General features: G+C 48.1%; 1 protein-coding gene across 2 annotated transcripts in view; it reads right to left on the bottom strand.

Annotated features, from left to right (window-relative positions):
* The window catches only part of SGSM1 (small G protein signaling modulator 1), a gene marked incomplete at its 3' end in the record, with an annotated part of 84,813 nt that overhangs the window by 20,849 nt on the left and 36,466 nt on the right, over positions 1-27,498 (bottom strand). The window contains exons 6-17 of one of the 2 annotated variants that reach the window (XM_079717733.1): positions 26,290-26,357; positions 25,868-26,013; positions 25,604-25,735; positions 22,402-22,526; positions 17,726-17,793; positions 16,447-16,610; positions 16,126-16,258; positions 11,337-11,501; positions 9,326-9,464; positions 6,766-6,830; positions 4,770-4,915; positions 1,195-1,323 (exon numbers count right to left, since the gene is read on the bottom strand). In XM_079717733.1, coding sequence (XP_079573859.1) covers positions 1,195-1,323; positions 4,770-4,915; positions 6,766-6,830; positions 9,326-9,464; positions 11,337-11,501; positions 16,126-16,258; positions 16,447-16,610; positions 17,726-17,793; positions 22,402-22,526; positions 25,604-25,735; positions 25,868-26,013; positions 26,290-26,357 — 1,480 coding nt within the window. The remainder of the gene's footprint in view (positions 1-1,194; positions 1,324-4,769; positions 4,916-6,765; positions 6,831-9,325; positions 9,465-11,336; positions 11,502-16,125; positions 16,259-16,446; positions 16,611-17,725; positions 17,794-22,401; positions 22,527-25,603; positions 25,736-25,867; positions 26,014-26,289; positions 26,358-27,498) is intronic. The other variant, XM_079717734.1, reaches the window with a different exon arrangement.

Below are 27,498 nucleotides of genomic sequence, written 5' to 3'. Positions count from 1 at the left end.
GGTACAGCCACTGCAGAAGTTTGGCGGTTTCTTATAAAACAAAAAGTGTGAACTACCATCGGGCCCAGCAACTGCATTCGAGCATTTATTCCACCTTATGCTCACATGGAAACCTGTATATGAAGGTTCACTGCAGCTTTATTTGTAATCACCGAAAAACTGGAAACAACCTGCCTATCCATCAACAGGTGGAGTTAAACTGTGGTGCATCCATACTGTGGAACACTACTCAGCCGTATAAAGGAATCAAGAACTGATACGCACAGCAACTTAGATGAATCACTACAGATTTACACTGAGTCGAAAAAGTCAATTCCCAAAGGTTATACACTGTATGATTCCATTTCTACAACATTCTTGAAATGACAAAGTTATAGAAATAGAGAATAGATCAGTGGTTGTCAGGGGTTAGGGATGGGAGTGAGTGGGAGGGAGGTAGGTTTGGCTATAAAAGGACATGAGGACCCTGGTAGCACTGGAAATGTTCAGTATGTTGACTGTGGTGGTGATACACAAACCCACACGTGTGATAAAATTGTAGAGAACTAAATAGACACACACACGAGTACAAGTAAAATGCGAAGCCTGATTAAGATTGAGATATATATATATACACACACACACATATATATAAGGATATATTATACAGCACAGGGAATATGGCCAATATTTTATAATAACTATAAATGGAGTATAATCTATAAAAATTTTGAATCACGTTGAACACCTGAAACTAATATAATATTGCAAATAAACTATATCTCAATTAAAAATATATACATATTTATTGTAAACAACAAAAAAGAAATGCAATAAAATATGGACTTTAATGTAAAAATAAAGATTGATACATTGCCAGTATATCTATGTCAATGTCAATACCCTGGCTGTGATATTATAGTTTTGCAAGAAGTTACCACTGGGGGAAGTTGGATAAAGGATGAGATATCTCTGCGTTATTTCTCACAAGTGCATGTGAATCTATCACTACCTCAAAATGAAAAAGTTATTCAAAAAAATGACATCTGTGGCGTGTGTTGTGTTTCTATTGGACTGTGCTGCCCCCAAGCTTCCTGACTCCCCAACATCTCCCTGCCCCACCTTGGTCTACCATGGGACCAGAGCTCCCCCAGCCCCACATTACCTGGCTCTTGTTGCTGCCAAAGACCCCACTGCCCATCAGGGGTAACCAACCTCCTTCCTTTCTGTTTCTGTCATCCCAAACTGGTAGTGGCCCAGGAGGAAGGGCCACACGGCTTTGCGGATCTCTGGCTGGATGCCCCCGTAGTAGATGAGACGCAGCAGCTCCCGCTCCTCGTAACTCTGTGGTAGGTGGGGGGAAACAAAGGATTTGCTCAACAGGAAACCAGCGGATGGACTCTGTGACCCAGCAGTCCCGCTTCTCAGACTTAGCCCTCAGTGATCATGCTGTGAACAATCAAAGCCACATGGGCCCAGATATCCATCGCAGCATCACACAATAAAGCAAAACCCCAGGAACCCCCATAACTGCCCACCAATGGGGGAATGCTGCATCCCTACGTGGGAATACCACACGGAGAGTAACAGGGCAGCAGGCGCATTTATGAGAACCTACATAAAAGGACGTTCAGTGTATACTGTTAAGTGTAAAAAATAAGATGCAGAATAGGTCGAGGGTGAACCCATTTTTGTAAAAAACAAAAACAAAACCCAAAGGTCAGAATATAATGAATTAACATTTCTACTTAATTTTTAGTCAACTTTGTGTACTGTGCTTATTGGGGAATATTATCTTGGAGTTATTAATCTTGACTCAGCACTAAGAAAATTGTTTTAAAGCGAATTAAACTGAAAAGGAACCATTTCCAGCTGATTCTTCGTACACTAATAGCTTTTGTGCACACAAGAATGACTTTAGCAACTGTTTGCTGTACTGTGGAATAGATTTGTCCTCTTTCTTTTTTAAAATTCATTTCCAGGCAAAGGCTTTGCAGATACAATTTGTCAAGCAGTCGCACTGGGGGACCAGAGGGTCCTATCTGTGTGTGTGTGTGTGTGTGTGTGTAAAGTGCCAATGACTGCCAGAAGGCTACCCTGAAGGGCACTAGGGTCCTGTTTCCTCCCACCTCTTTACTTCACATTCTAAAATTAAAAGCATGTTTCACTTCTTAACACTGGTCTTAAATGTACCCAACCACAATGGCAAAACCAGCCATTTTGTTCCTGTTAGGAATTTTTATTCATAGTGTACTGACAGCCTTGTCAATGCTGTATAAAAATTAGGGAGCTATTTGGGGCTGAGGCTGTGAACGCTTCATCAAACATCTGTGTTCTCTTCTCCCGGAGTCCATAGCTGGACTCCATTTCCCAGCCTCCCTTGTAGGTAGGTGTGGCCATGTGACTGGGCTCTGGCCAAAAGGATGTAAGAGGAAGTGATGTAATCCATTTTCAAGCCAGGGCTTTGAAGAAGCAGGTGTACTCCCTTCACACTTTCCATTTCCCCTCTGATGGCTGGAAGCAGATGACCACAAGGCCCCAGAGGATGGTGGGGCCACAAGACTGAAAGATCCCTGACCCTCTAGAGGGAGGAGAGATGCCCACTCACCAGGAATGCCCACCCAGGACTGTTAAGTGAGCAATAAATACACCTCTATGGTGTCAAGCAACTAAAATAGCGGGGACTATGTGTTACTGCAGCCCAGTCCACCCTGACACAACGATGCAACCAAGCAGATTGTGAAAGGGTTGCAGGAGTGTTAGATGGAAAATATTCATTTTTGACTATTTATTGTTTCAGCCAATTTGTCCTTAGGATACTGCCTCCCAAACTGGGGAGATTGCGAGGAGCATTTGGGGAACTTTCTTTTTTTTCTTTTTCTTTCTTTTTTTTTTTTTTTTTGGCTGCAACGCGCAGCCCATGGGATCTTAGTTCCCTGACCAGGCATCGAACCCGGGCCTTTGGCAGTGAAAGCACGGAGTCCTAACCACTGGACTGCCAGGGAATTCCCTGGGGAAGGGGAACTTTCAAAATATAAATTCTTGGGCTCCACTCTTAGAGGTGCTCAATCAGTAAAGCTGGAGCCGCTGGAGTGGAGCCCAGAAGTCTATAAATCTTTCGAATTCCTCAGGAAATGTGCAATCGCTCTCACAGACTGCCAGGGATTATGAACACCATAACCTTTCAAGAAAGGTAAGCTGGCATATCTATTTAAATTTAAAATGGACATCAAACAGTTACATTTCTAGGACTCTACCCTCAAAATAAGAGAACTAGTACAGAAAGGTATATGCTTATAAAGATGTTGACGGCAGCACTGTTTGAAATAATTAAAAAAAAGAAAAAGGAACAGCCCAGATGTCCATCATTAGAGGAAGATTTGACTAAATTATGGTCCACCCATATATAAGGTGCTAAGGTTCTAACGTGTAATATTTTACTTAGAGATTTGAAAGATGTCTTTGATATAAAAGTTAGTTGGTCACTTAAAATACAAATATAATGTTATCTCATTAAAAAATGAGTTTCAGCTTTATCTATATAGACATATCTGTGGATGTATAAGTATGGGAAATGTATAGCAGGGTCTACACCAAATGGATACTATTCATTAATTCAGGGGATCAGAACTAGGGGGGTGCAGCAGAGAGATGATATTTAAAAACTTTAAAAAAATTCTGTACACCTGTGTTCTTCATTCTTTGAATTGTTACAGTAAGAAGGCATTCCTCCTGTAATTTAGAAAAGCAACTATTTCCGGGAAAAAAGGAAAACCACCCTTCTGCTTGTCCAGGTTTGGGAATCAGTTTATTTTTCCCACTGAGTCCCCTGGCATCCCCAGATTAGTACACAGAATAGCACCTTCCCCCAACGTGGGGAAGCCAGGCTGAGCCAGGTGCTCACCAGCTTGGCCCTCCCCAGGGAGGAGGGATGCAGCTGACGGAGCCACTGCATTTACCCAGCATGGAGGAAATGGGTATCTCCTCTGAGAGCCTGAACTTGGCAGCAAACCAGTATTTCTTAGAGTGGATTCTGCCTTCCACCATAGGTGGTACTTTTCCAACAAAGGTCCCTGCGGCCACATACATTGGAAGGAACGTTCCATATGCTCTCCCACACTCCCCCAATTTCCTGAGCGTGACAAGCATATCAGCATAGCCAAGGCTCTGACAAGTCCTGCAGGACACAGAAAGCTGTTTAAGCTTGTTTCCCAAATTATTTCTCCATGAAACTTTTTTCACACATAAACATTTCCCTTCCAGGAATATTTGTATTCTAATAAGAAAATCTTAGAAATCTATCTCCAGGCGAAATAGCTAATGGTAGAATTCTCGAGCCCTAAGACAAAGATGAGAGAAAAGGGTGTCATGTAGTGGTGGGGTTTCCTTGGTCCAGCTGCCTCCCTCTAACTTAGCTACTCTCATCATTCTAAGTAGCCAACTGGACTGTAAATTCTTCTGGCCGGGAAGTCACAGCACATCATACAGGACCGAGCATACAGCTGATGCTTAATAAATGCTTACTGACTGACTCATTCTTTACTCCTTCCAGGCAAACATATGTATTTTCCACCCTCCCTGATCCTCACCCCAATGGGCAGAAGCAGACTATGGGTGTTGGAACTCTCGAGGAGGGGACCCTCAATTTGTGTATGGAGAACCCAAGGATGTCACAACACTTGAGTCCCCACGCAGGTGGGTCTATTCCTCAGATGATAAGAGGCCCCCCCATAGTCTCTATCTCCCCATAGTCTCTGCCCCACGGCAGGCCGAGCCAGGCCAACCCTTACCGTGCTGTCCTGCAGGTACTGCTCCCAGATCTCGGCCGTCAGCCCGTGTCCAGCATCGCAGGGCAAGTCCGGGGACACGATCATGTGATTGACCAGGGCTGACAGGTGGGTCCTCACAGTGGACAGGTGTCTGCAGTAGGCAAGCCCTGCCGGGGAGGAAGGAAAAGTGTCATTGTCCACCATCCAACACCCTCTGCCTTGTCTCACGGAGTCTCCAAAGTACTGTCCTACTCGCAATCTGACTGAACCCTCGTGACCAGCAAATTGTCATCATCCCCCTTTTCCAGATAAGGAAGGTGAGGCTTGGAGAGGCAAAGTCACTTGCTGGCTTAACTGCTTAACAGCCCTGTGACCCTGGGGAAGTCATGTCACCTTTCTCAGCCCCAGCACCTCCTCTGCTGGAAACCAAGGCATTTAGTTCACAGGCTGGAGGCAGGAAGAGGCCAGTGACTCCACGGGCTCACTGTGCCCTGGGGTGCCTCCAATCCATACCAAGAGAAAGAGAATGGGAGGGAGGGGGATGACTCGTTCAAACTGCAGCTGGATAAAGAAGGCCCTGGCCAGTCAGTAGCTGGGGAGATGCTGAGGGCCCTTCGAGCAATTGCCACCAACTTGCCCCCCTTCATCTGCTCCACCCTGGGTGCCGGGTCCACAGGAAGCACTCAGCCGGTGCTGGCCTGTGTGCGCTTTGACCATGCCCGTTCCTTCTGGCTACTGACCCCCAACTCATCCTTGAGTCCCAGAGAGGACCCTGGACCATCTGGAGCCTGAGGACTCACCCCTACCAACAACAGGGGTAATCATGATGATTACGATGAGGATGATATGATAGCTAACATTTATATAGCACACTTTGTTCCAGGGAGCTGTTCCCAGAGCTTACGTAACTTAGTTGATTCTCACTACAGCCCTATGAAGCAGGCATTCTTACTACGCCCATCTTATAGGTGGGGAAACTGAGGCACAGTCTGCGTGCATCACTTGCCCAGGTCACGTTGCCAGGTGTTGAGCTGGGATTTGAATGCAGACTGTCTGGCTCCAGAACCTGGGCTCTCAACCCCCATCAGGGAGGAACCACATCATGTGATGACATCAAGACCCATCTCGATCCCCAACCCTTCTACCAGGAAGCTCTTCCATTGTGGTTCCATAAATACTCACCCAATGCCTTCTTCACGCCAGGCCCTGCGTTAGGCACTAGGGATGGGTAGTAACAGAACAGGCAAAAACCTTCATCTTGGGGAGCTCATGCTTTCCCTGTTTCTCCAGGCCAATACGACCTGCACTGTTTTTTCGCAGGCCCAGGAAGGATGTACTAACACTTTCCTAGAATCCCACAAAATATACACATTTTATCTTCCCCATCTAGGCTGTGAGGCAGGGGAAATAAAACCTGCTAAGAATCAAAATAGCAGAGTGGAAAAAACAGAGGCTTTGCCACCAGGCAGGCCTGGGTTTGAGCCCCAGCTCTGTCTCTTATTAGCTGTGTAACCTTGGGCAAGTCACTTTGCCTCTCTGTGCCTCAGTTTCCTCATCTGTTAATTGGAAATAATCAGACCACCTGTATTATGAATTTAGTTTTTAAGTTTTGGGGAAGGGATCAGGCCATCTTACTCTTCTGCTTCGGCCTATAGGAGAAGGGGACTGACATTTACTGAGCACCGACTGCACGCGATGCCAGGTGCTAGGGACTTTATACATGCTTTCTATTCAATCCTGAAAACACACCCTCTAAGGTGGGCACTGGAGATGCAATGGTGATTAAACCAAACCCCTTCCAGCAAGTGTTCAATGCCTCCCCTTAGGACCAAGGGAGAGATTTTATGCCCAGTCTGTAAATGAAGAAATTGAGGCTAAGAAAGGTTAATGTAACTTCACCAAAACTAGACACCTAGGAAATAGGAGTCAGGCTCCTTCCCCTGATATTGCTGGCATGCAGTAGGCACTGAATAAATGCTCCCTGGAGACCACAATGGCAAATAAGGCCAATACGCACATCCATAGAAGGCTCTGGAAAGAATCTGGTACTTCATATTGTCACAGAGAAGCTTCAAGGGAGCCCTGTAGGAAGGAAGGAAGGAAAAGGAAGACACTTAGTACAGATCCACACATAGCCCAGGTTTGCTGGAGAGGAGCATAACTCGTTATCTCTAGGGAGCAGATTAAAACCAGCCAGTCAAGTAGATTGGGGGTATTATTGTTTGTACCTACATAGCATCACTGCCCCTTCTTCTGTTATCAGCTTGGGAGTTACCTCCTCCCCAACTCTGTCCCTATGGTTTGGGTAGAGCTGATTCTACCCAGTACATGACTCAGCTTGGAGTCACAGTTATTGGGTCGGGGGTGTGTGTATGTGTGTGTGTGTGTGTGTGTGTCACATGATCCAACCTGGGCCAATGAAAATCAGCGCTGGAACTTTTGTTGGAACTACTAGAAAACAGACACTCTTTTCTCTGCTTGAGTTCCTAAGCCAGTGGCATGTAGGGCAGCAGCTGCTGGGATCCATTTTTACTACTGCACAGGAAGGGCCAGGCTGAGAATGAAACCATCATAGACACAAACAGAGCCAAGAGCCAAAGAAACAGACATCCCTCTATGGAGCATCTCGATCCAGCCATGCCTGAAGCCACCATACCTCTGGATGTCTCAGTTCTATCAACAGATTTTCATTCGCACCAGTTTGAAGTGGGTTTCTTTCACCAGCAGAAGGTGTTTTGACATCTTTTTATTTTTTGATTGGAGTACGGTTGCTTTTCAATGTTGTGTTAGCCTCCACTGTACAACAAAATGAATCAGCCATACGTATACAGCCATATGTCTGACTTCTAAAGTGACCCAGCTGAACCAAAGTGGAGCCAGACTGCGATTCAGACTCTGGCTGACTGCCAAGGAGGTAATGCCTCAGAGCTTCTCCTTGCATGGGAATTTGGGTGGGTGGGGGGGACTGTTGTGGCTGAAAGAAGGCCTCAGAATTGATGGAGAAAACAGGACTGCTGAAGGTAGCATTGTGCATTCTTGGAGAAAACAGAGTGGAGGAATATTACACCCGTTAAAAACCCAGCGAGACTGGGAAGAAGGCATGGCTGAAGTCCTCCAGTTATGCATATGGAGGCATTAAACATTAAAGTCACCCTCTTTGTGCCCTCAGGCTGGTGAGGCTTGGCTTCCTCGGGTTACATAAGGACAGCATCACACTGACAGCTGCCCCACAGTGGCCTTGGCTGTCTGCAAGGTGGTGAGTTCCCTATCATTACAGATGTGGAAGCAGATACTATGAGAGGTACTAGGTTAGAACAGAATTTGTCAATTGTCCATGCACCATCAGCCGCAGAATCACTTGGGGTTTCTCCAGCATGTGGATTCCTAGGTCCTGCACAGACCTACTCAGTCAGGATCTCCAGTAAGTGGTCCAGGAAGCAGTACGTGATCCCCAAAGTGATTCTGATGCCTATGAAAATGTGAGAATCTCTGGTCATTTCAGTGCTTCTCAAGCTTAAAAAAGTACACACATGATCTTGGGACCTTGTTAAATGCAGATCCAGCTTCAGTAGGTCTGGGATGAAGGACAGAGAATCTGCTCGGGTGATGGTGCTGCTGGCCCAGAGACCACACCCTGAAAGCCAGGAAGTAAGTATATGGCTTTATCTGATGCTGGCCCCCATTTACACGCCCATGACCGAAGACTGGACCACCCACTGGGACAGAGGCCCAGCAAGGAAAAAAGAATTCCATTCTCCTAGGCCAGGCCAGGCGGGGTCAATGGGAAATATGACCAGTCTCAGGAATGGGCTGCGTAGTTCCAAGGAGACAAAGCCCTGTGGGCAAGGAGAGAGATGATCTGGGGATTTAACTTTATGCAATGAACTAAAAAGTGTCATTTATTGAACATCACCATATGCCAGGTACACATGCTGGCCACCGTAAACCATTATGTGATTTGTCCTTACAACAGCTACATAATGTAAGCATTAGTATCCCCACTTGTTGGAAGAGCAAACTGAGGCATGTTTGGTTGTCATTAAGTAATATTTCCAGCTTCTGTCTTCCAGGAGTGTGGTAGGACGCACTTCCTGGTCCCTTGTTGGTGGGGCCAATGAGGTGTGAGTGAAAATGTAAGTGCTGCACTCGGGCTGGAGCATTTAACCACTGGTTAAACCCCATCCAGAGCTCCATTTCCCTCAGTCACCGTGATTTGCAATATTCAAGATGGTGGTGGCTCCATCTGCCAGGCCCTTTAATGTGGAGAAACCAGAGCCCCCAGCTGACCCAGGATAGACACACAGCATGAATATGCACGATGGACAATCCTTTATTGTAATAAGCCACTGAGATTTTAGGATTGTTTGTTACAGCATCATAATCTTGTTTATCCTGATCGATATATGTAAGGAAGCTCCAACAGCTAGGGCTTCACACGGCTAGGATTTAACTCAGACATGGACGATTCTATAGCCTATGTTCACTCCTCTGAATTCAAGGCAAGGCAAGAAATGGGCATCTGCAAATTTTTGGTAAATCCTTCCATTCCCTCCATCCACAGTCCAAGCCCCTCATACCTCTCATGGTTGCAGCCATTGGTTGAGCCACCATCAGCCGAGCCACTCTGTGAACAGGATGAGCAGGAAGATTTCCGTGGGCTGGGTTGCCATAGGGATGGCAGGTTGCTCACGGAGACATCCATCAGGTCCTGGGGGACTGTGGTGGGTAGAAGGGGCAGAGGAAGAGCCACGGTTAAGCCTATGTGGGTCACAGAAACCTCACCCCAAAGCAAGCAGCTCACCCCCAGACCAGCACAGGGATAGGGAAAGACCCTGAACGTCATAGCAGGAAACAGCGACCCCAAACCAGGTCCCTGAGCCCATCCGAGCCAATGAAAGCCACCACCAAGATTTCGGGCCCCCAGCAGAGGGGCAGAGCCGATGAAAGCCAAAGAGACAGAAGGAGAACAGACAGAAAGAGATCAGAGCCAAGGAGACAGGCCCAACCCCCGAGCAGGAGGCCAAGCCTCACCATGTTGTCATTCAGTTGTCCTCATAGGAGGCTGCCAGGAAGGAAGGGGAGCCCGCTGGGGACGTCTGGGGAAGGCTGATGGCCTCGAGTCCCCAGAGGTAGGTCTCACGGGGAGCTCCTGGTGGTGAGATGTAAGGAAGCCTGACTCAACAGGTGAGGCAGGGCACCCAACAGCAAGGGAGGGTGCCTGCACTGTCCATGGTCCTGGGCCTGTAGCTGCTCTACCAAGAGAGCCTCAAATAGGTTGGCAACCCCCCAGAATCCGGTTGGGGGGCATGTTAAAAAGCCATATGCCTGTATGCCACCCCTGACCTACTGAATTAAAGTAGGTCCTACTATATGCAGGTTGTATCCTGGAGATACAGCCCTTGAGTCCATGTTTCAAAAATAGTTTTGAGGTAGCAGCCACATTTGAGAACCAAGAGGGCACAAATGATCTCCTAACTCTTGGACACTGGTGGTTCCTGATCAATTGCTCCCAAGGATATAGCACTTATAGTTTCCCTTACTGTTTTCTTTCCCAGCTCCGTAGAAACCGCAGCATCTGCAATGCTGCAGAACAAACACACCGGTGACCCAGGCATTAGAATTTCTACAGTTAATTTCCTGGCCTCTTGGTGCAAAAAAGTTGTTTTCTCTAGGACAGGGCTTGGTAAATATTTTCTGTACAGGGCCAGGTAGAAAATCTTTTAGGGTTTGCAAGCCACTATCATAACCACTTGACTCAGCTGCTGTAATGCAAAAGCAGCCAAAAACAAAAGGCAAACCAATGAGCATGGGTATGTTCTAATAAAACTTCATTTGTGGACACTATAATGTGAATTTCGTATCATTTTCACATGTCACAAAATATTATTCTTCTTTTGATTTTTTTTTCGATTATTTAAAAATGTGAACACCATTCTTAGTTCATGAGCTATACAGAATGAGACTGGATTTGGCTTGTGGGCCATAGTCTGCCAAACTCTGCTTTAGGAAATTAAGAGGGGTACTCATTTGCCCCATGAGCCATGCCTCCTCAAGGATGACTGGTAATACCTGGCCTCTTCCCTTGGGCTCTAAGGGGAGGGGGAGCTGTGGATCCGGCCCCCCGAGTCACCACAGATCCATAGCTGACAGTGTCTGCCCCCACCCACTGACAGAATAGAAAGCTGCCTACAGAAGGAGGTTCTTGAGGCACCAAGAGTGGCTTGTTGCCCTACTCCTCCCCACAGACTCACCAATGAGCTGGACAAGAAAGACCAGTAAGCCCCTGTAAAATGTTCTAGAAAAAGTCCCAGTTCTCAGCCAATCTCAGGGAAGCACTGATCAGTTTCACGCAGATGTGGCAAGCGTGCCTCCACCCCCAGCCTCTCACACCCTCCAGACATCATCAATGGATCCCTCTGCTACAGAACCCGCAACACTCCAAGCTGCATCCTGCAGCACGGAGGTAGGGCAGTGTGAGGGCATCAATATTTCTCCTGCCTCCACCTCCCCTGGGACCAAGACTCAAATGACAACATGGCAGAGGTGGCTGGCACCCAGCCCCAGGGGTGGGGGGAGCCCAGACGTTACTGGGGGGCTGCAGCTTCTGGCTTGATGTGGGGAGGGTGGTGTCCCATTTGGTCTGCGCCCACCGACTGCCCCTGGCCACCACTAACGTGGACTGTCCCGCAGGAACCACCATCCAGGCAGGGCCCACAGAGACAGGGGAAGTGCCGCCCATGGCACTGGAAGCAACTTAAGAGACAAAATAAAAAGCCCTGGTGAAATGGAAGGTCTGCGGTGCCCGGAACACTGAAAAGGCGAAAAGAACCAATTCCTTGGGGCTTGAAACCTTCCCCTGTCCTGTTCCACTTAGATCCCATGGATTGTGTTTGATCAGAGGAAGAAAGAATGCTGTTACCTATAAAGTGCCTCCTTTGTGCTGGGTGCACATCCCCTACTATATGCAGGGGATTGCCTTATCCCTAACGACCCTGTAAGGGATGCATTTTTTCCCCTATTTTGCAGAAGAGAAAACTGAGGCTCAGAATGGTGACACAGCTTACTCAAAGCCTCACCAGCTAGTCACTGGCACAGCTGGTCTTTTTGACTAAGTCCCCCCTTCTCTTCCCACTAAGAAGAGCTGTCACTTCCCGAGCTCAAGTCCTATCATTATCCCCTTTTACAGCTTAGAAGACTGAAGCACAGAGAGTTCAAGCAACATGCCCAAGGCTACTCAGCTAATAAGTGGTGGAGCCAGGATTCCAACCTAGAGGATCAGACCCCAAGATCCTATTCATACTCTCTCAGCTGTTTTCCTACTGGCTGTTGTCTCCCCAAACCATCCTTGCCCTAGACCAGCGGTTCTCAACCGGGGTGATGTTGGCCTCCCAAGGGACACTTGGTGATGTCTGGAGACATTTTGTCATGACTTGGGAGTTAGCTAGATGTTACTAGCATCTAGTGGGTAGGGATGCTGCTCAACATCCTATATAATATATAAGACTCTTCCCTCCTCCACCCACAAACAGTTATTCAGCCCAAAATGTCAACAGTGCCAAGGCTGAGAAACCCTGCACTGGGCAGGTGCTGTCCAGTACAAATCCAATGTGAGGTACAAGCATAATTTAAAATTTCCTAATAGCCACACTAAAAGCATAAGAAGAAACAGATGAAATCAATCAGCAATATGTGCTGTTTAACCCAATAAACTCCAAATGTTATCTTTTTTTTTTTTTTTTTTGGCTACACGCCGTGGCACGTGGGCTCTTAGTTCCCCGACCAGGGTTGACCAGGGATCGAACCCACGTCCCCTGCAGTGGAAGTGCAGAGTCTTAACCGCTGGACTGCCAGGGAGGTCCCACCAGATGTTATCATTTTCACACAGAATCAATACAAAATTATTAATGAGATATTTTACATTCATTTTCTTGGTACAAAATCTTCAAAATCCAGTGTGCACTGTACACTTACAATTTGGACTAGCCCCACTTCAAGTTCTCAGGACCATATACGGCTCACACCTCCCATACCAGACAGTACAGTCTTGGCGACAGAGGGGTCTGGAAATGCCCTTCTCTGACTGTGAACCCACCTAAACGCTTGAGAACTTGTCTTTGCCTCCTCTGTGCACAAGAAGCAGGCACAGAACCAGGTCGTGGAGACAGGGGTGAGAAGACACGGAAAGGGAGTTAGAACCACTTGTGGCCACATATTCCCTCCCACAGGGGGAAACTCCTCTCTCATTATTTAAGGCAGGCATTTGTATACTTTTTCTGCAAAAGGCCAGACAGTAAATATTTTCGGCTTTGTGGGCCATGTGGTCTCTGCCCCAACTATTCAACTCTGCGCTGTGGCTTTTCAAGCAGCCACAGATCATATGTAAATGGATGGGTGTGGCCGTGTTCCAATAAAACTTTATTTACAAAAACAAGCAGTGGGTTGAATTTGGCCCACAAGAAGGGGTTTGCTGATTTCAGAATTAGGCACTTCTTCAGAAACTACTTTACAGGTCTTACAGATGAAAATCATAACATGATTGTTTTGTAAACTCTGTGAGGCTCAGGGTCCTGAGAAAATCAACCAAGGATGGGGGTCACCATTTCCATGTGGGCTGAACCTGACCTTGAGGATGAAGGGAGTGAAACCACAATGCCCTCCCCCACCCTCCCATCAAAACAGTCTGCATGGAGTGGATGTAAGAAGCACAAGCTCTGGAGCCAGACCACGTGGGTTCAAATGCCAGCTATGCCAAGGATTAGCTGGGCAACCCTGGACCAGTTTTTTAACCTTTCTGTGCCTCAGTTTCCTCCTTTGAACAAGGCGGGATGGTGATGACAATGGTACCTGCCTGGGAGGGCTGTGGTGAGGATTAAGTGAATTAAGACATGGAGAGAACACAGAAGTGGGCTCAGCACACAGTGGCACTTAGGACATGAGACCCACCATTGCTCACAGGGCATCTGTCATATTAGGTGTGTGAGGTATCATTGAGCTGACTTCTAAGAATATGATCCCGGGTGGGGACTGCTGTTATCCCAATTCTACAGATGAGGAAATGAGGTCTGGAGAGGGCCAGTCACTTGGCCACATTGCAGTGGCAGACTTGAAAGTAGTAATGTGTTCTTTTCTCTAAACCAGCAGTTCTCATCCGGGGGCAATCTGGCCCCCAGAGGACACTTGGCAGTGTCTGGAGACATTTCTGGTTGTCACAACGTGGTGTTGGTGGTGGGGGCAGATTTACTACTTGGCACCTAGTGAGTGGAGACCAGGGATGCTGCTCAACACCCTACAGTGCATAGGACAGCCCCCAACCACAAAGAATTATTCCATCCGAAATGTCAGTGGTGCTAAGATTGAGAAGCCCTGTTCTAAATACACTGTCTTGGTTGGGGCTTCCTTGAAGGCAGACAAGGATTCAAGTGCAAGTTGGGAGATGTTCCCAAGAAGCACAGGTAGGGGAGAAGTGAAAGGACACAGGACGGGAAGGGCGAAGAGGGTAACGAGCTGGTCACTGCATCAGTTACCATCATGGGCACCTGGCACTTGATCTCATGGGGGACCTCTAGGACATGTGCAGAACACACATTTCAGTGTTCTCACCTGAGGGGTAAGGGAGCTGGGGCATTTATACACCAGCTCCTACCGGGCACTGGCTGAGGGCTGCTCCAGGGAGGCACTGATTGTAATCCACCCCACCCACCCACCAGGGCAGAAGGAACCCTGGTGGCTGGAGAAACCCTTAGGCAAGGAGACACTAAGGCTGGCAGCTGGCAGTGGAGCTGCCTGCACAGAGGGTGTGGGTGGGTGCAGCTAGCATCTGTTCCCCTGGCACGTGCAGGGCCACAACAGGCTAATGTGGATATTCCCCAAATAAGTAAGACATTCAGCACCCAGCCTGGCTCCCAGCAAGAGCCTACAAATTGTTTGTTGGATGAGGCCCTGTGGAGAGAGCTGCCTGGGAAGGCAGCCACAGGGCACTGGCCCCTCTGATAAATCAGCTCTCTGGGGGCAGCGGGGGTGGGTGTGCGCCACGTGAGCCGTGGTACCGCAGAGAGGCTAGGACGGCTTCAGACCCTGATCCTGGGCGGGAACGGATGTGGCAATACACTTCAGGACACTCCATAGCTCTTAAAGACACAGGAACATGAGGCTTTGCTCCTAACTGAATACATGTGAAAACACAGGCTAACCCAAGCAACATAAGACCTTACCACCAAGCCTGCCCACATCCCAGCTCCGACAGCAGTGAATGAGAACTGGAGCATTAAGCAGCCTGGCACGATTAGTCCAACCTCGCCAGGGAGGGTGTCTGCTTTCAAAAGAGCCTCTCACTGCCCAGCGTGGTCACTTAAGCAAAGGGAATCTCAGAGCCATTATCCATCAAATGGGAACAGGGCTGCAGAGGGTTAAATATTTAAAATAAGGTTTATAGAAAGAGCCTATAACTTATTACTGATTTGTTTAACAGACATCCACACAGTACTTAACAAATGCCAGGCCTCCTTCTGAGACCTTTTCAAATATTAATTCATTTCATCGTCACCACAGCACTCTGGTAATAAAGATCTTCATAGCAACAGTTTCCATTCACTAAGCATCTACTTCATGGCAGTCACCATGCAAACTGTAGGACATATGTTATAATCTTGTATGCCAATGCCCAGGGCTTCCCTTCCCCTCTGCTGGCTTTTATTTATTTGTTTGTTTGTTTGTTTATTTATTTATGGCCACGCTGTGCGGCTTGCTTGATCTTAGTTCCCCGACTAGGGATTGAACCCACGCCCTCAGCAGTGAAAATGCAGAGTCCTAACCACTGGACCACCAGGAAACTCCCCCCCTCTGCTGTCTTGACAACCATTTACTGAGGGCCTACTGTACGCGAGGCCTCATTCTATGGGCATTACATTGACCAGCTTATTATCTCACTGAATCCTTACAACAATATATTGAAGTAAAATAATAATAACAACATAATAGCACGTGAGTGTTCTTTCTGTGCCAAGTGCTTTATCTCATTTGTTCCTCACAAGAGTCCCATGAAATAGGTGCTATGAACATCCCCATTTTACAGATGAGGAAACCAAGGCACAGAGGGGTGAAGTGACTTGCCCAAGTTCAACCAGGATTCCAGAGCCCATATCACTGCTGCTGCCCCATGCCACCTTGTGCCCATGGACATCTTTATTAGTTAAGTAGAGAGTGCTTATTTGTTTTCATTTGGGGGAAATCAAGGCTGCCAAGATCCCAACTTCCTGATTCCAGGTACTCCTGCTGGCCCCAGAATCCACATCTCTTGTTCTCTAGTTCCACATGGCTGAAGTCAATTTCAGGACCAGCTAACAGGTGGATCCCTGGGCCCAGGGCCAGGGCAGCTTACCGAATTCGGACTGCATGCCAGGGTAGATGATCCTGAACACGTAATCTGTGGCCTCCTCATCTTCCTTGTCTGAAGACGTGGACTCGGACGAACCCTGAGGGCTTCGCTTGCGCAGTTTGGGAAATACTTTGCCCTGAAAGAACACATCCCAGTGCATGGTCCCTGGGACTCACCTGTCTCCACAACCTGCACAGCCCGAGGGTCTCTGCGGGGCATGCAAGAGACTATGCAGCCACATAAGGGCCCATGGGCAAGAACAGCCAGCCACTCCCCATGGCTGACCCCTACCCCAGCCTCCCTGGGGCTCCCACGATCACTCACCTTCCCCCGTTGAGACCAGAGTGGCGGGTCCAGCTGCCCGTGAGGGAGCAGCCCATTCTCCAGGCACGAGAGGAACTGCAGGAGGTGACCTCCCTTGGGGAAGCGGAAGGGCGGCCTCTGGATCCCGTCCTGGCTGACCAACACCACTGTCCCACCGCTGTCCACTGCCACCGTGACCCGGCCAGAGGAGACCCAGCAGGAAGTCACTATGAGACATGGTGATGGGCCCCCTCCCAGGCATGCCCAGCGAGACCCAGCGGTCCTGCTCTAAGGCTCTGGGAAAGGCCTGGGCAGAAGCTCAGGGGCAGCTGTCACGTCCTCCGAGTCCCCCTCATCCCACCCACCAAGGTCATCAACTGGGGAACTACGGGACAAGGTCAAGAAGAAGGTGCTTGGCCTCCCTGCATTCACCCACCAAAGGAAAAAGATACCCCCAAACACCCTGTGCCCCTCAAACACAGTCTACAAATTGACCTGATCTATTTTTTTATGGAGGCTTTCAGACAGACCCATTTTTAGAGCAGTAATTGACCCTTGTTAGCATGTATTAAGCATTTACTGTATACATGCATAGCACGTTAAAGGCATTGCCTTATTGTGATACTCAAAAGAGCACTATGAGGTATATCTATTACTGCCTATTTTGCATATGATAAAACTGAGGCTCAGAGAGGTTATGTAACTTGCCCAAGGTCACACAGCTGGTGAGTGGCAGGACCTGGATCTGAACCCACGTCTGTCTCATTAAATAATTTAAATCACTGTGTTTTGTGTCTTGGTGAGGTACAGATTCCTTTTTTAATAAAGCAGGATGGCCCTCTGCTTGTTCAGAATATACCTTCCTTGGGCTATAAAGGAGAACTCTAGCTATAAATCTTTGATTTTCAGAACACTGACTTTGGAGGGACAAAGGCCTGGGTTTGAGACCAGACTGGGGAGCTTAGGAAGTATATCAATGTGCCACGCTGCTTCCTCACCTCTAAAATGGGAATGATGGAGCCCTTACCACTGGGTTGTTGCAACGATTAGATAACAAGCATGTGAATAGTGAGAACTGTGCCTGATACATGGGTTTAATGCTGAGCCCTTAACAAATGCCATTTGATCCTCACAGCAACCCCATGAATAGACGCTGTTATTATTTCCATTTTACAGATGGGGAAACTGAGGCTCAGAGAGGTGAAGTCACTTGTCTGAGGTTGCACAGGTAATAAGTGGGTGGGGCAGGCAGGGGATCCAGGAGGAACACCCCAGCCCCATGCTCACCCTCAGTCCCTACCTTGCTGGTGGCAATGCAGGTAGACAATCTCCTCCAGGCGGATGGTCATGGCATAGTCCCAGTAGACGCTGGAAGGGGAGGGAGGGTCAGGCTTGCAGGATGTCTGCCCAACTCGCCATGGGGAAGCCCAATACATGGGCTCCTCCACCCTCCTCACCAGGACCACCTATCCTCAACATCCATGTCCCAGTCTTCTCAGACTCTATCTCCCCTTCTTCTGGTTCCAGTACCCCAGTTTTCTAAGGAATCCCCCCTACACACAGAGTTCTTTAACCCCAGTCCATGTGGCTAAGGCTGACCTCTCCTACCCTCCCCCATCTCGAAGACTCCAGGAATGGGCACCTGACCCTGGCTTGGCCACTTAGTATATGACACTGTTCCAGCCACTGTGATTGGTTCACGGATTGCCCCATGATGCAAGCAGAACCAATGAGACTCAATTATTGGATTTATGTTAGAAATCTCTGGGAAAGAGATGCTCCTTTCTGCTAGGAGAGGAGTGGTAAGGATGATAGCACTCTGGAGATGCAGAGGGCCATGGCAAGAAAAGGCGTGCCTGTGAATGGAGTCAACAGCTGGGGAAGTCGAGCCAAGAGATGGAAAGAGTTCAGGTCCTCATCTGAGTCCCTGGATCCAGCCATGCCTGAAGCCACCACCCCTGGATTTTTCAGTTCATGTGAGCCAATGATTAAGGCAGTTTGAGTTTGGTTTTCTGTCACCAGCATCTAAGATAAGAGTCTTGTTGACCAACTCCAGGCCACCATGTGTCCATGTGGTTAGAACAGCCACTCAACAGTCTTAACTGCACAGGTCTCAGCAGGGTGACTTGAAGGCTTCCATGAACCTCATTTTCCTCCTCTATAAAACGGGGCTGATAATAATACCGACTGCATCGTGTTGCTGTGAGGATTAAATGGAATCACATATTTGAAGGGCTTAACACAGTGGTGATGCATGAAAAGGTACTTGGTGAACGGTCCCTGTGATGATTTACTTAAGGTTTTCCATTTCCAGCTCCATGCCTACCGCTGTCTTGAAACAGATTGCCCTTCCCCTCAGAACACAATGGACAGTGGGGGCCACAGGAGTGCACTGTTCAAGTTTCCTTCAGATCTTGCTGTGGGGAGCAGAGGTGACCAACCAACAGCTTCAGAGGCCACCCCCGTGGATCCACCACCACATCTGTGCTAAGGTCATGCTTCGCTTGGGCTGCTTTTAGTCAGGACTGAGCACGTGGGGGTGACAGTGTAGGTCTATTCTTATGGGCTGGGAGACTCCTCCAGTGGTCAACTTTAGCCCAGGGATTCCCTACTGATCTGGCCAAATGTTCTTAGAACTGCACTGTGTCCGAGATTCTTCTTGGCCAGTCTTCCTTCCTTTCCCCATCCCTTCCCAGTGATAAGACCAGCTTCTCGGTCTGCCCGCCTCCTTCTGCTCCTCACTTTGATCCTTTGCAGGTTCTTCCCCCATTACATCTCTTCTGCACGTCTAATCCTGTCTTGGTGTCTGCTTCTTGGAGGACACTAACACAGGCATCAAGGTCAGGCAGGGTTCAAATCCCACTCCTGCCACCTACATTGAGCCAGTCTTTCCCCGTCTCTGGGCCTCAGTTTCCTGTGATGTAAAGCAAGGAAGTTGGAATATAAGCTCTCCGAGGGTCCTTCCTGCACTGGTCTATACCGGAATCAGTGTCGTCAGGATCCATGGAGTGAATGTCCTTGGACGATGGTCAAGTACACAAGCGTTTTTCCGAGTAGTAGCCTCTGCCAAGCCCCTCACGAGGCGAGTCTCACTCAGGAAGTCCTTCCCAGGGCTCCCACACCAGGTCCATCACACAGGGTTGCAATTGCCTGTTTTCTCCTCTGTCTCTCCAAGGGGTCCTGAACCCCTGGAGAGGGACTGGGCTTTTTGTTCACTTCTGCAAAATGCTTAGAGAATGTTCATAATGAATAGTAAATGCTGGATCCTGGAATGCCCAGGAAACAAGGCAACTCTCCAATTACCACCAGACACCAGCAAGGAGGATCTCTGTGGCCACAGGTCCTTTGGATCCATCTAAATTAACACCAACAAACCCCATGACTGGGATGCCTTTCCAGCTGCCAGGCTTCCTGCTAAGGGCTTTATATGCATTTTCTTAGTGACTCTTCCCTGTATGTCTCTTCAGAGGTTCCATTACCACATTCCCATTTTACAGGTGAACAAACTGAGGCTCAGGGAGGTGAAGTTGATTATCCAAGGTCACTCAACTGGGAAGGAACAAGAGTTGAGTTTCTGTTTTCAGCTTCTAGAGTGGAATTTGTATTTGTATTGTATTTGAATTTACTTGTTTGTAAAGTGGTTGGACCATCAGCAGTGTATGAGGGTTCCAGCTGCTCCACATGGCACGGCTGAGATTTGAGCCAAGTCTGGGCTGACTCCAGGGACCAAATATCCACCTTTCTGGTGGTATTTCCCCTTGAACATCAGGAAACGCAGCTGGGGAGTTACGATCCTGGTTGTGTAAGAGGGAAGTCTGGCTGGGGAAAGAGGAAAGAGGTCCTGAACCTCCTCCTCCTTATCGTCATTGTCCCTTGATCCCCAGAGGGATGCTGGAGCCCCTGGGTTCCCCCCTTTCCCATGCCAACACACACATTTCTGACCCCTGGCCGTTTTTATTCCAGTGAGCCTCAGTTCCAGGCAAGGATAACAAGGATAGATGGAGGTTCAGAGCCCAGGGCTGGGGAAGGTCCCAACCCCATTAGCAGTGACCTTTCAAGTGCAGATTCATCTGGAACTAAATATTGAAGCACTTATGATGTGCCTGTCCACAGAGGAAAAGATGATGCAGAAACAGGCAGAAACAGAGTCCTTGATGATTTGAGCTGGAGGGAAGGTGCTTGGCAACCATTTGGTCCAATGCCTTTCCCAAAACATTAACATCAAAAGTTTCCTGCCCACACAATCCTGGGCTTAGGTCCAACCAACAAACAGGGTCCTTGTGTTGTTGAAAGCTTTGATGTTTGGTGGAAGACACGTCAATGTTTAGGAACCCCTGCAGACCCTTGGGGAACCCTTCATGTTTTGGAGAGCTCATCCTGTCCAACCCCTCATTTGATAGGAGAGGGAAGCCGAGGCCCAGAAAGGGGGAGTGATGTACCCCAGGTCATCCAGTGAGGTGAGGACCGAGCAAGGACTTGGTCCTATCGCATCCATTTATTCATTGCTTATTCATTGTCTCCTCCAGTACAATGTAAATACAGTGTAAGCTCTGAAAAGATCGATTTTCCACTCCTTTTACACATCTGTTATCTCTCTTGGACCAAGCACAGTGTCTAGCACACGGTAGGTACTCAGTTAACATTTGATGAATGAATCCAGGTCCCCTGACTTCCCTGCTTTGCTTCAGAATTATTTGAAATCTAAAGGGCGAGACAGTCGGAACACAAGTAGTAACAGATTTATTATGATTTTGTAAATGCTAAGAAGGAGATTCAGGGCTCCGTGGGACCTGAACTCAGCTAGGAGGTCAGGGAAGGCCTGATATAGAGATTTCAGATGAATAAGCTGATATAAGGTTCAAGGGCAAGAGCATTCCCTCGGCTCCCACACTGCTCCTCCCAGAAGGTGTCGCCATCAGAAACTCAGGAGTCTGGCTGGAGCTGAATTACATGGCCCAGCTGAGGACTGGCTGCACCTCCCAATGACTGTCTCTAAGGGCAGACGGTAACCCTTGCCCAGGAAGTGATCAGCTTAGAGAATGATATTAATCACACCAAAGCCTGGCGTTAATTGCACCGAGGCTTAACACTACACAGAATACAATGTGCTCTGGTTATGGCCCTTGAAAAGAGTCCTTATTTTATATATATAAATATATATATTTATACTTACAACAAATATGTATATATATTTATAGATGAAATCCTATAATTTCAAGATGTCTGTTTGCTACTGCAGGACAATATGAAAGGCAGAGGGGATGATGGGATGGCTGTTAGGGCTGCATCATGGGTACTTGAGTTCTATTTTTATGTTAGAAATTCCTCATAATCAAAAGGTTTGAAGAAATCAAGAACATGTATAATAATAATAGAGCCCGATGTGGACTCAGAGCAGCAAAACCCGTCATTCCTCCTCCCCACCAGCAGCCAAGACTCCCCCAGCTGAAATCACCAGGCGGGCTGCACCTCTGCATGGCGGCTTCCCTGTGTTTTTCCTAAATTTTCCCTAATTGCGCTGGAACACAGGGGATCACAGGCAGGGAATCCCTGGTCCCCAGGTCTCTTTGAAGTGTGACTCTAAGGCCTTTGCTGGGTCTTATAACATGCAGGGTATTACAGGAGATACAGACCTGGACCAGATGCTCACAACCAACACCTCTGGCCTTCCTTTTGCATTGAGTGATGGGTAAGGTGGCAGGAGACTGGGGAGTATTTGCCATTTGCGGGCTTATGAGATCTTTGTTATGACTTCTTTCTCCGGGTGGTGTCTGCCCAGGGCACTGCCTAATACCTATATCCTAAGATTCTTCCAGTCAGTTCCCAGATCCTCCTGAGTTACCCACAAGGCCACAGCTGCAGGGAGGCTGGACCAAGTGGCCATAACAACCAGACAGAGCGGGGCAGAGGCGGGGCACAAGGGGCAGGGCACAAACATCCCTGCGTCGAGGGGAAGGGAGGCTCCCAGCACCCTACCTCTTCTCGTAGTCCAGGTCCCCCACAGACCCGTTCATCAGCTGGTTGGGCGTCCACTTCAAGGTCATGACGTCAGCTGTCTGGTGCAGGGACAGATACCCCGGCACAGCCTCCATGTCATCCCTCTGCAGAGACAGCAGGACTCAGGCCTGATCATAGTGCTGGCATCACAGTGGACACAGGCCCTGGCCCATGTGACCCAAGGACACACAACCAGAACCAAGAGGATGGCTCATTCCCTCCATGGCCATGTCCATTTGGAAGACCCTGAACCTCCCTCCAGATGGCTGTGCTAAGCCAACCACCACAATGGGTTTGGTTCTACAGAGTCCAGCTGTGAAAGCCGCCCACCCCACCCTTTCATGTGGCTCAGGAGCCCTGATGCAAGGGTGGGGTCGGGGGGATCTTTAGAACCAGGAAGGGGGCTATGTCCTTTCAATAACACCCTTTCTAAAACGGAAGGCATGTATCTGCCATCACTGTGTCCAGTCTTAAGGGAGAAAGAGATGGCAGCTGAGTTCTGTTCCACAGATTATTACCCAGAACGCCCTCTCCAAATACCCTCTCCATACTCCCCGCCCAGGAGCCCCATCCTCTGTCTTCCCAATATGCCTGCAGGGCTTCTCACCTGCTCTGTTCTATCCCAAGTGGGGTTTGGCGGAGGGGGCTGTCTCCAAGCCTCACACATAAGAGGCACCCCTCCTCCCCTCAAATTCACACCACAACATGTGGAGACAGATGACTAACATTTACTGAGCACCAAGGGTGTACCGAGCATGGCTCCACTCCATAAATATCTCAACCACACATGCCAGCAACCCCGGGAGGCAGCATCCTTGCCGTATTTCATCGATTCTAAGATACACAATTGTTTTTTACATTTTAGTGCACCTGAAATGGGGATGCCTCTTATAATCAGCGGCATCTTAAACTGTGACATAGTTGTCCTTGCCCGATCTTGTGCAAACTTGGTCTCGGCTGTTTATACTGTTGTCCCTTCAATGGCGTTTTGTTCTACCGTTGTTACTCCACATGTGGAGTACAGGTGTTTTTTTAAAATGTCTTCGAAAAGATTAGACTGTGATCTGATTGGAAAAGTGATTATGTATGTTGGAAGGCTGGGAAAGAGCAGTGGAGTAGCGTGTGATACTGGTGAAGCAGACACCTCATTCACCCTGCAGGGATGACCACACTTCCAGACGTTCTTGCACAACAACCAAGTGCACATGCTTGCAGGAAAGGCTGTACCTCCTGTGCTCTTGATCAGAGGTGGGCAAGCTTTTTATGTAAAGGGTTAGATAGGGAATAATTTTGGTTTTGTGAACAATACAGGTTCTGCTGCAACCACTCAACTCTGCCATTATAGCGTGAAAGCAGCCATATACAATATATAAACTAATGGGCATGGCTGTGTTCCAATAAAACTTTATTTACAAAAACAGGTGGATATATATATAATAATATATATGTATGTATGTATAGCTGAACCACTTTGCTGTACACCTGAAGCAAACACAACATTGTAAATCAACTAAAGTTCAATAAAAATTGTAAAAATAAAAAGAGTAATAAAGTATCAGGAAGAACATAAATGGTAAAAAAAACACAACAAAACAACAGGTGGAGGGCTGTATTTGGCCCACAAGCTGTAATTTGTTGACCCTTTCTCTTGATGGAACAAAAAATTATATTAGATAGAAAAATAAGGGCAGTGCTGACTGCGACTCAGAAAGTGATACAGAAGATTGGAATCCTGAAATGTGAAGGTGTTTTGGAACTATCTTAACTAATGTATTTCAATTATATCTCCCCTTGTGTATACTTATAAGAATAATGTATGATTAAAAAAAACTATGTATAAATAAGTCTCAAATACCTCCTTCAATAAGTATAAAATAAAATTTCCTAGTGAGAAAACATTGTGTATAATTTAATAGCATTTTAAATTTCCTGATGGTTGTGTTAATAAATCGGGCACCTTGGGACTTCCCTGGCTGTCCAGTGGTTAAGAAGCTGCACTTCCACTGCAGGGGGCACGGATTCGATCCCTGGTCAGGGAATCAATATCCTACATGCTGCGCAGAGCGGCCAAAAAAGAAAAAATCGTTCATCTTAAATTCATGGCTTCTTACAACTGAGGAAATAGGGTCTCGTGCCCACTGAGATGCAAATACTGAGGCTCAGAAGGAGAAGTGACCTGGGTCACCCAGTGGTGGCAACTGTGAGCGCAGAGCTGTAGTGGCCAACAGCTCTCTCTCTTCCTCCTCCCGGCTGAGCCCAAACACGACGCTGATCCTGATGGTCCAGGGAGGGGACAGCAAAGGCGGTATCACATGGGGGTAGGGCCTTCATGTCCCTTACTCACCACCCACCCGTGGGGCTGCACTCAGTGCTGGGGCGTAGAGGGCGACTGATAAGTGGTACAGACTCTGAATTCAGATCATAACTCTGCCCCTTACTCCCCTGTGTATGGGCCTCAGTGTTATCATCTATGATAATACAACTTGCTTCAGATGGTTGTTGTGAGGTTTAAATGAGTTAATACAGTTAAAAACACTTAGCACAGAGCCTGACACATAGGAAGTGCTCCATAACTATTAGCTGTGAAGACTTTCATCTTGATATCCTAAGCATCTAGCGCATAGCGGGTTCAGTACAAATGAGTGAACTAAATGAGTGAGTGATTACAACAGAGAATGAGAGATAGACAGCTGGGTGGACAGGTGGATGGACAGATGAACTGGAAAACAAATGGACAAGTGCAGAGATGGATTAATGATGGGTAGATGGATGGATGAATAGATGAATATAATTATGGGTGGATGGATGGAGGTAACGATGGGTAGATGAATGGATGGATGTTATGATGGGTGGATGGACTGATGGATGGAGTTGATGGGTAGATGGATGTAAAGATGGGTAGATGGATGGATGAATGAACGGGTGGTTGGGTGGATATAAATACAGGCAGATGGATAAAGAAATAGTGATGGATGCATGGATAGAGGGATGGGTGAATATAGAGACTGGAAGAGAGGAGACTGGCTGGGTGGGTGGAGATTTTGACAGATGGATGAATAGATGGGTGGATGGGTGGATGGATGGACAGATGGATGAGCAACCAGGAGCCAGAGGGAACTCCTCCTCTATAACCTGGAGCCAGACCCCCAGTGGAAGAACTGGGCCCAAGACGAACTCTCACCGGCTGAACCAGAACGTTGTTCTTGCCATAGAGCAGGGTGGCCCGGGAGTTCTGGTGAAGGGACTCTACATAGTCACGGGCGGAGAGGGATGGCCGGTCATCCACGCTGCTACTCGAATGCCTTTTCTGGATCTGGCAATGTGCGGGGAGGTGGCAGATGAGGTCTGGAGTGACCACCAAGGCCCTGGTCCACTCCCCACCTCCACACCAAGTCCAGAACTCAGCCAGACTCCCTCCCAGTGCCCCACCGTCCACCCCACTCACACAGAGGGCCGGACGCTTGGTGGGCGAGTCCTGTCGCAGGTGCAAGCTGTGGATGCGGTGCCTCTGGACAAGCTCGTCGGCTGAGGGGTCCGTCCAGAAGTGATCGGAAGTCTTCATCTTGGTGTACTCCAGGGCGCAGGGCCCCACTGTGAAGCAGACAGGGTCTGGGAACTCATCTCCCTGGAAAGTCCTCCCTCCCTTCTACCACCAGATGGACCACTTATTTCACCATCTCTCCCCTCCAGGCAGCTAGCATGACCCACGGTCCTGCTAAAGAGAAACCAGCACAAGACCCTGAAAGCAAGAGGCAGGGAGCAGTTTTGAAGGGAGAGGCTGGAGGGAGGCGAGAGAGGCCCTTAGGAGGTGCCCCCTGGAGCTGAGACCAGAGATCCAGAGGAAGCTCAGAGCACTGGACCACTTACCCAACAAAGATGCAAGGATGGGGCCATCCACGGGGTCCATCAGGAGAGCTTCCTTCTCGTAATACTTACTAGCAAGAGAGGAAAGGACATACAGGGTTGTATGGTGACCAGCGGAGGCCGCACAATCAACTACAACCTGATGGTTAAAAGCAGACTGGGTTCAACGCCTCTCTGGTCACCCAGTACCTCTGTGAGCCTCAGCTGTCCCATCTGTAAAATGGGGATAATAATAATATGTCTCATAGGGCCGCCAAAGGACGTTTGAGAGAGATAACAGATGTAAGGCACTTAACACAGTGCTTGGCTATAACTGCTTAATACACGGCTTATTAATAATACATTGTTATTAATAATGAGAGTAACAGAAAAAATCATTAGAAGGCTGCCGAGGCCTGGCTGTTCTGTCTGCTTCTCTTGCATCTACCATTTCAAACATCAAGTCACTTAGAGGCTCAGATGATGTCTGCCCTTCCAATATTATTGAGGCAAACATATGCTTTTTAGCTGTGGTGTGTCCTCAAAAGCTGTAATAATAGGCCTTCCTGTCTGGAAAAACTAAAGCAGATGACGCTGGCCTGACACGCTCAAAAATGCCCCCAGCCTCTGACTCTCCAAAATAACATGGAATGTTGTCAATACGTTCGTGCTGAGTGTTTTGTTTTTTGAGTTGCTGTGCACTGGTTTCTAATTCTTTGCAAAGTCATACAATCTAGAAACAGAACTTCAGAATTGGAAAGGACCTTGTTCTGACCTCCTGAGGGATCTCAGGCCCAGAGAAGGTAAGTGACTTGCTGGAGGCCACACAGCAGGTGGATGCAGGCTACACCCAGCAAGCTTAGCTCTTCTTCCCTTCCTACAACAGGGGGGTGAAGAACACAGGATCTGGAGCCGGACTGAGTGGGAGCCCAGCTCGGCCACTCCCTCCTTCGCTGTGTGTCCCTGGGCAGGTGACTACCTTCTCTAAGCTTCGTTCGGTGCCCTCAGCTGTAAAATGGGAAGAATGACAGAACTCACCCACTTGGGGTTGCTGGGAGGAGTAAATGTCCAACTGCATGCGTTAAGTCCCAACACCGTGAAGTTCTCACTAAATGTGGCAACATCATTGTAATTTTACCCCAAAGAAATCTTCAATGAACCACAAAATTGGCTGAGGCAGAATGACACATCCTGGACATGCTCAACATCAAGTTTATACATTTTGGTGTCAGA

This window comes from Hyperoodon ampullatus (assembly GCF_949752795.1).
Source record: "Hyperoodon ampullatus genome assembly, chromosome: 13".
Classification (NCBI taxonomy): domain Eukaryota; kingdom Metazoa; phylum Chordata; class Mammalia; order Artiodactyla; family Ziphiidae; genus Hyperoodon; species Hyperoodon ampullatus.
The sequence above is the reverse complement of the archived record's forward strand: the minus strand, read 5'-3'. Positions and strand labels throughout refer to the sequence as shown.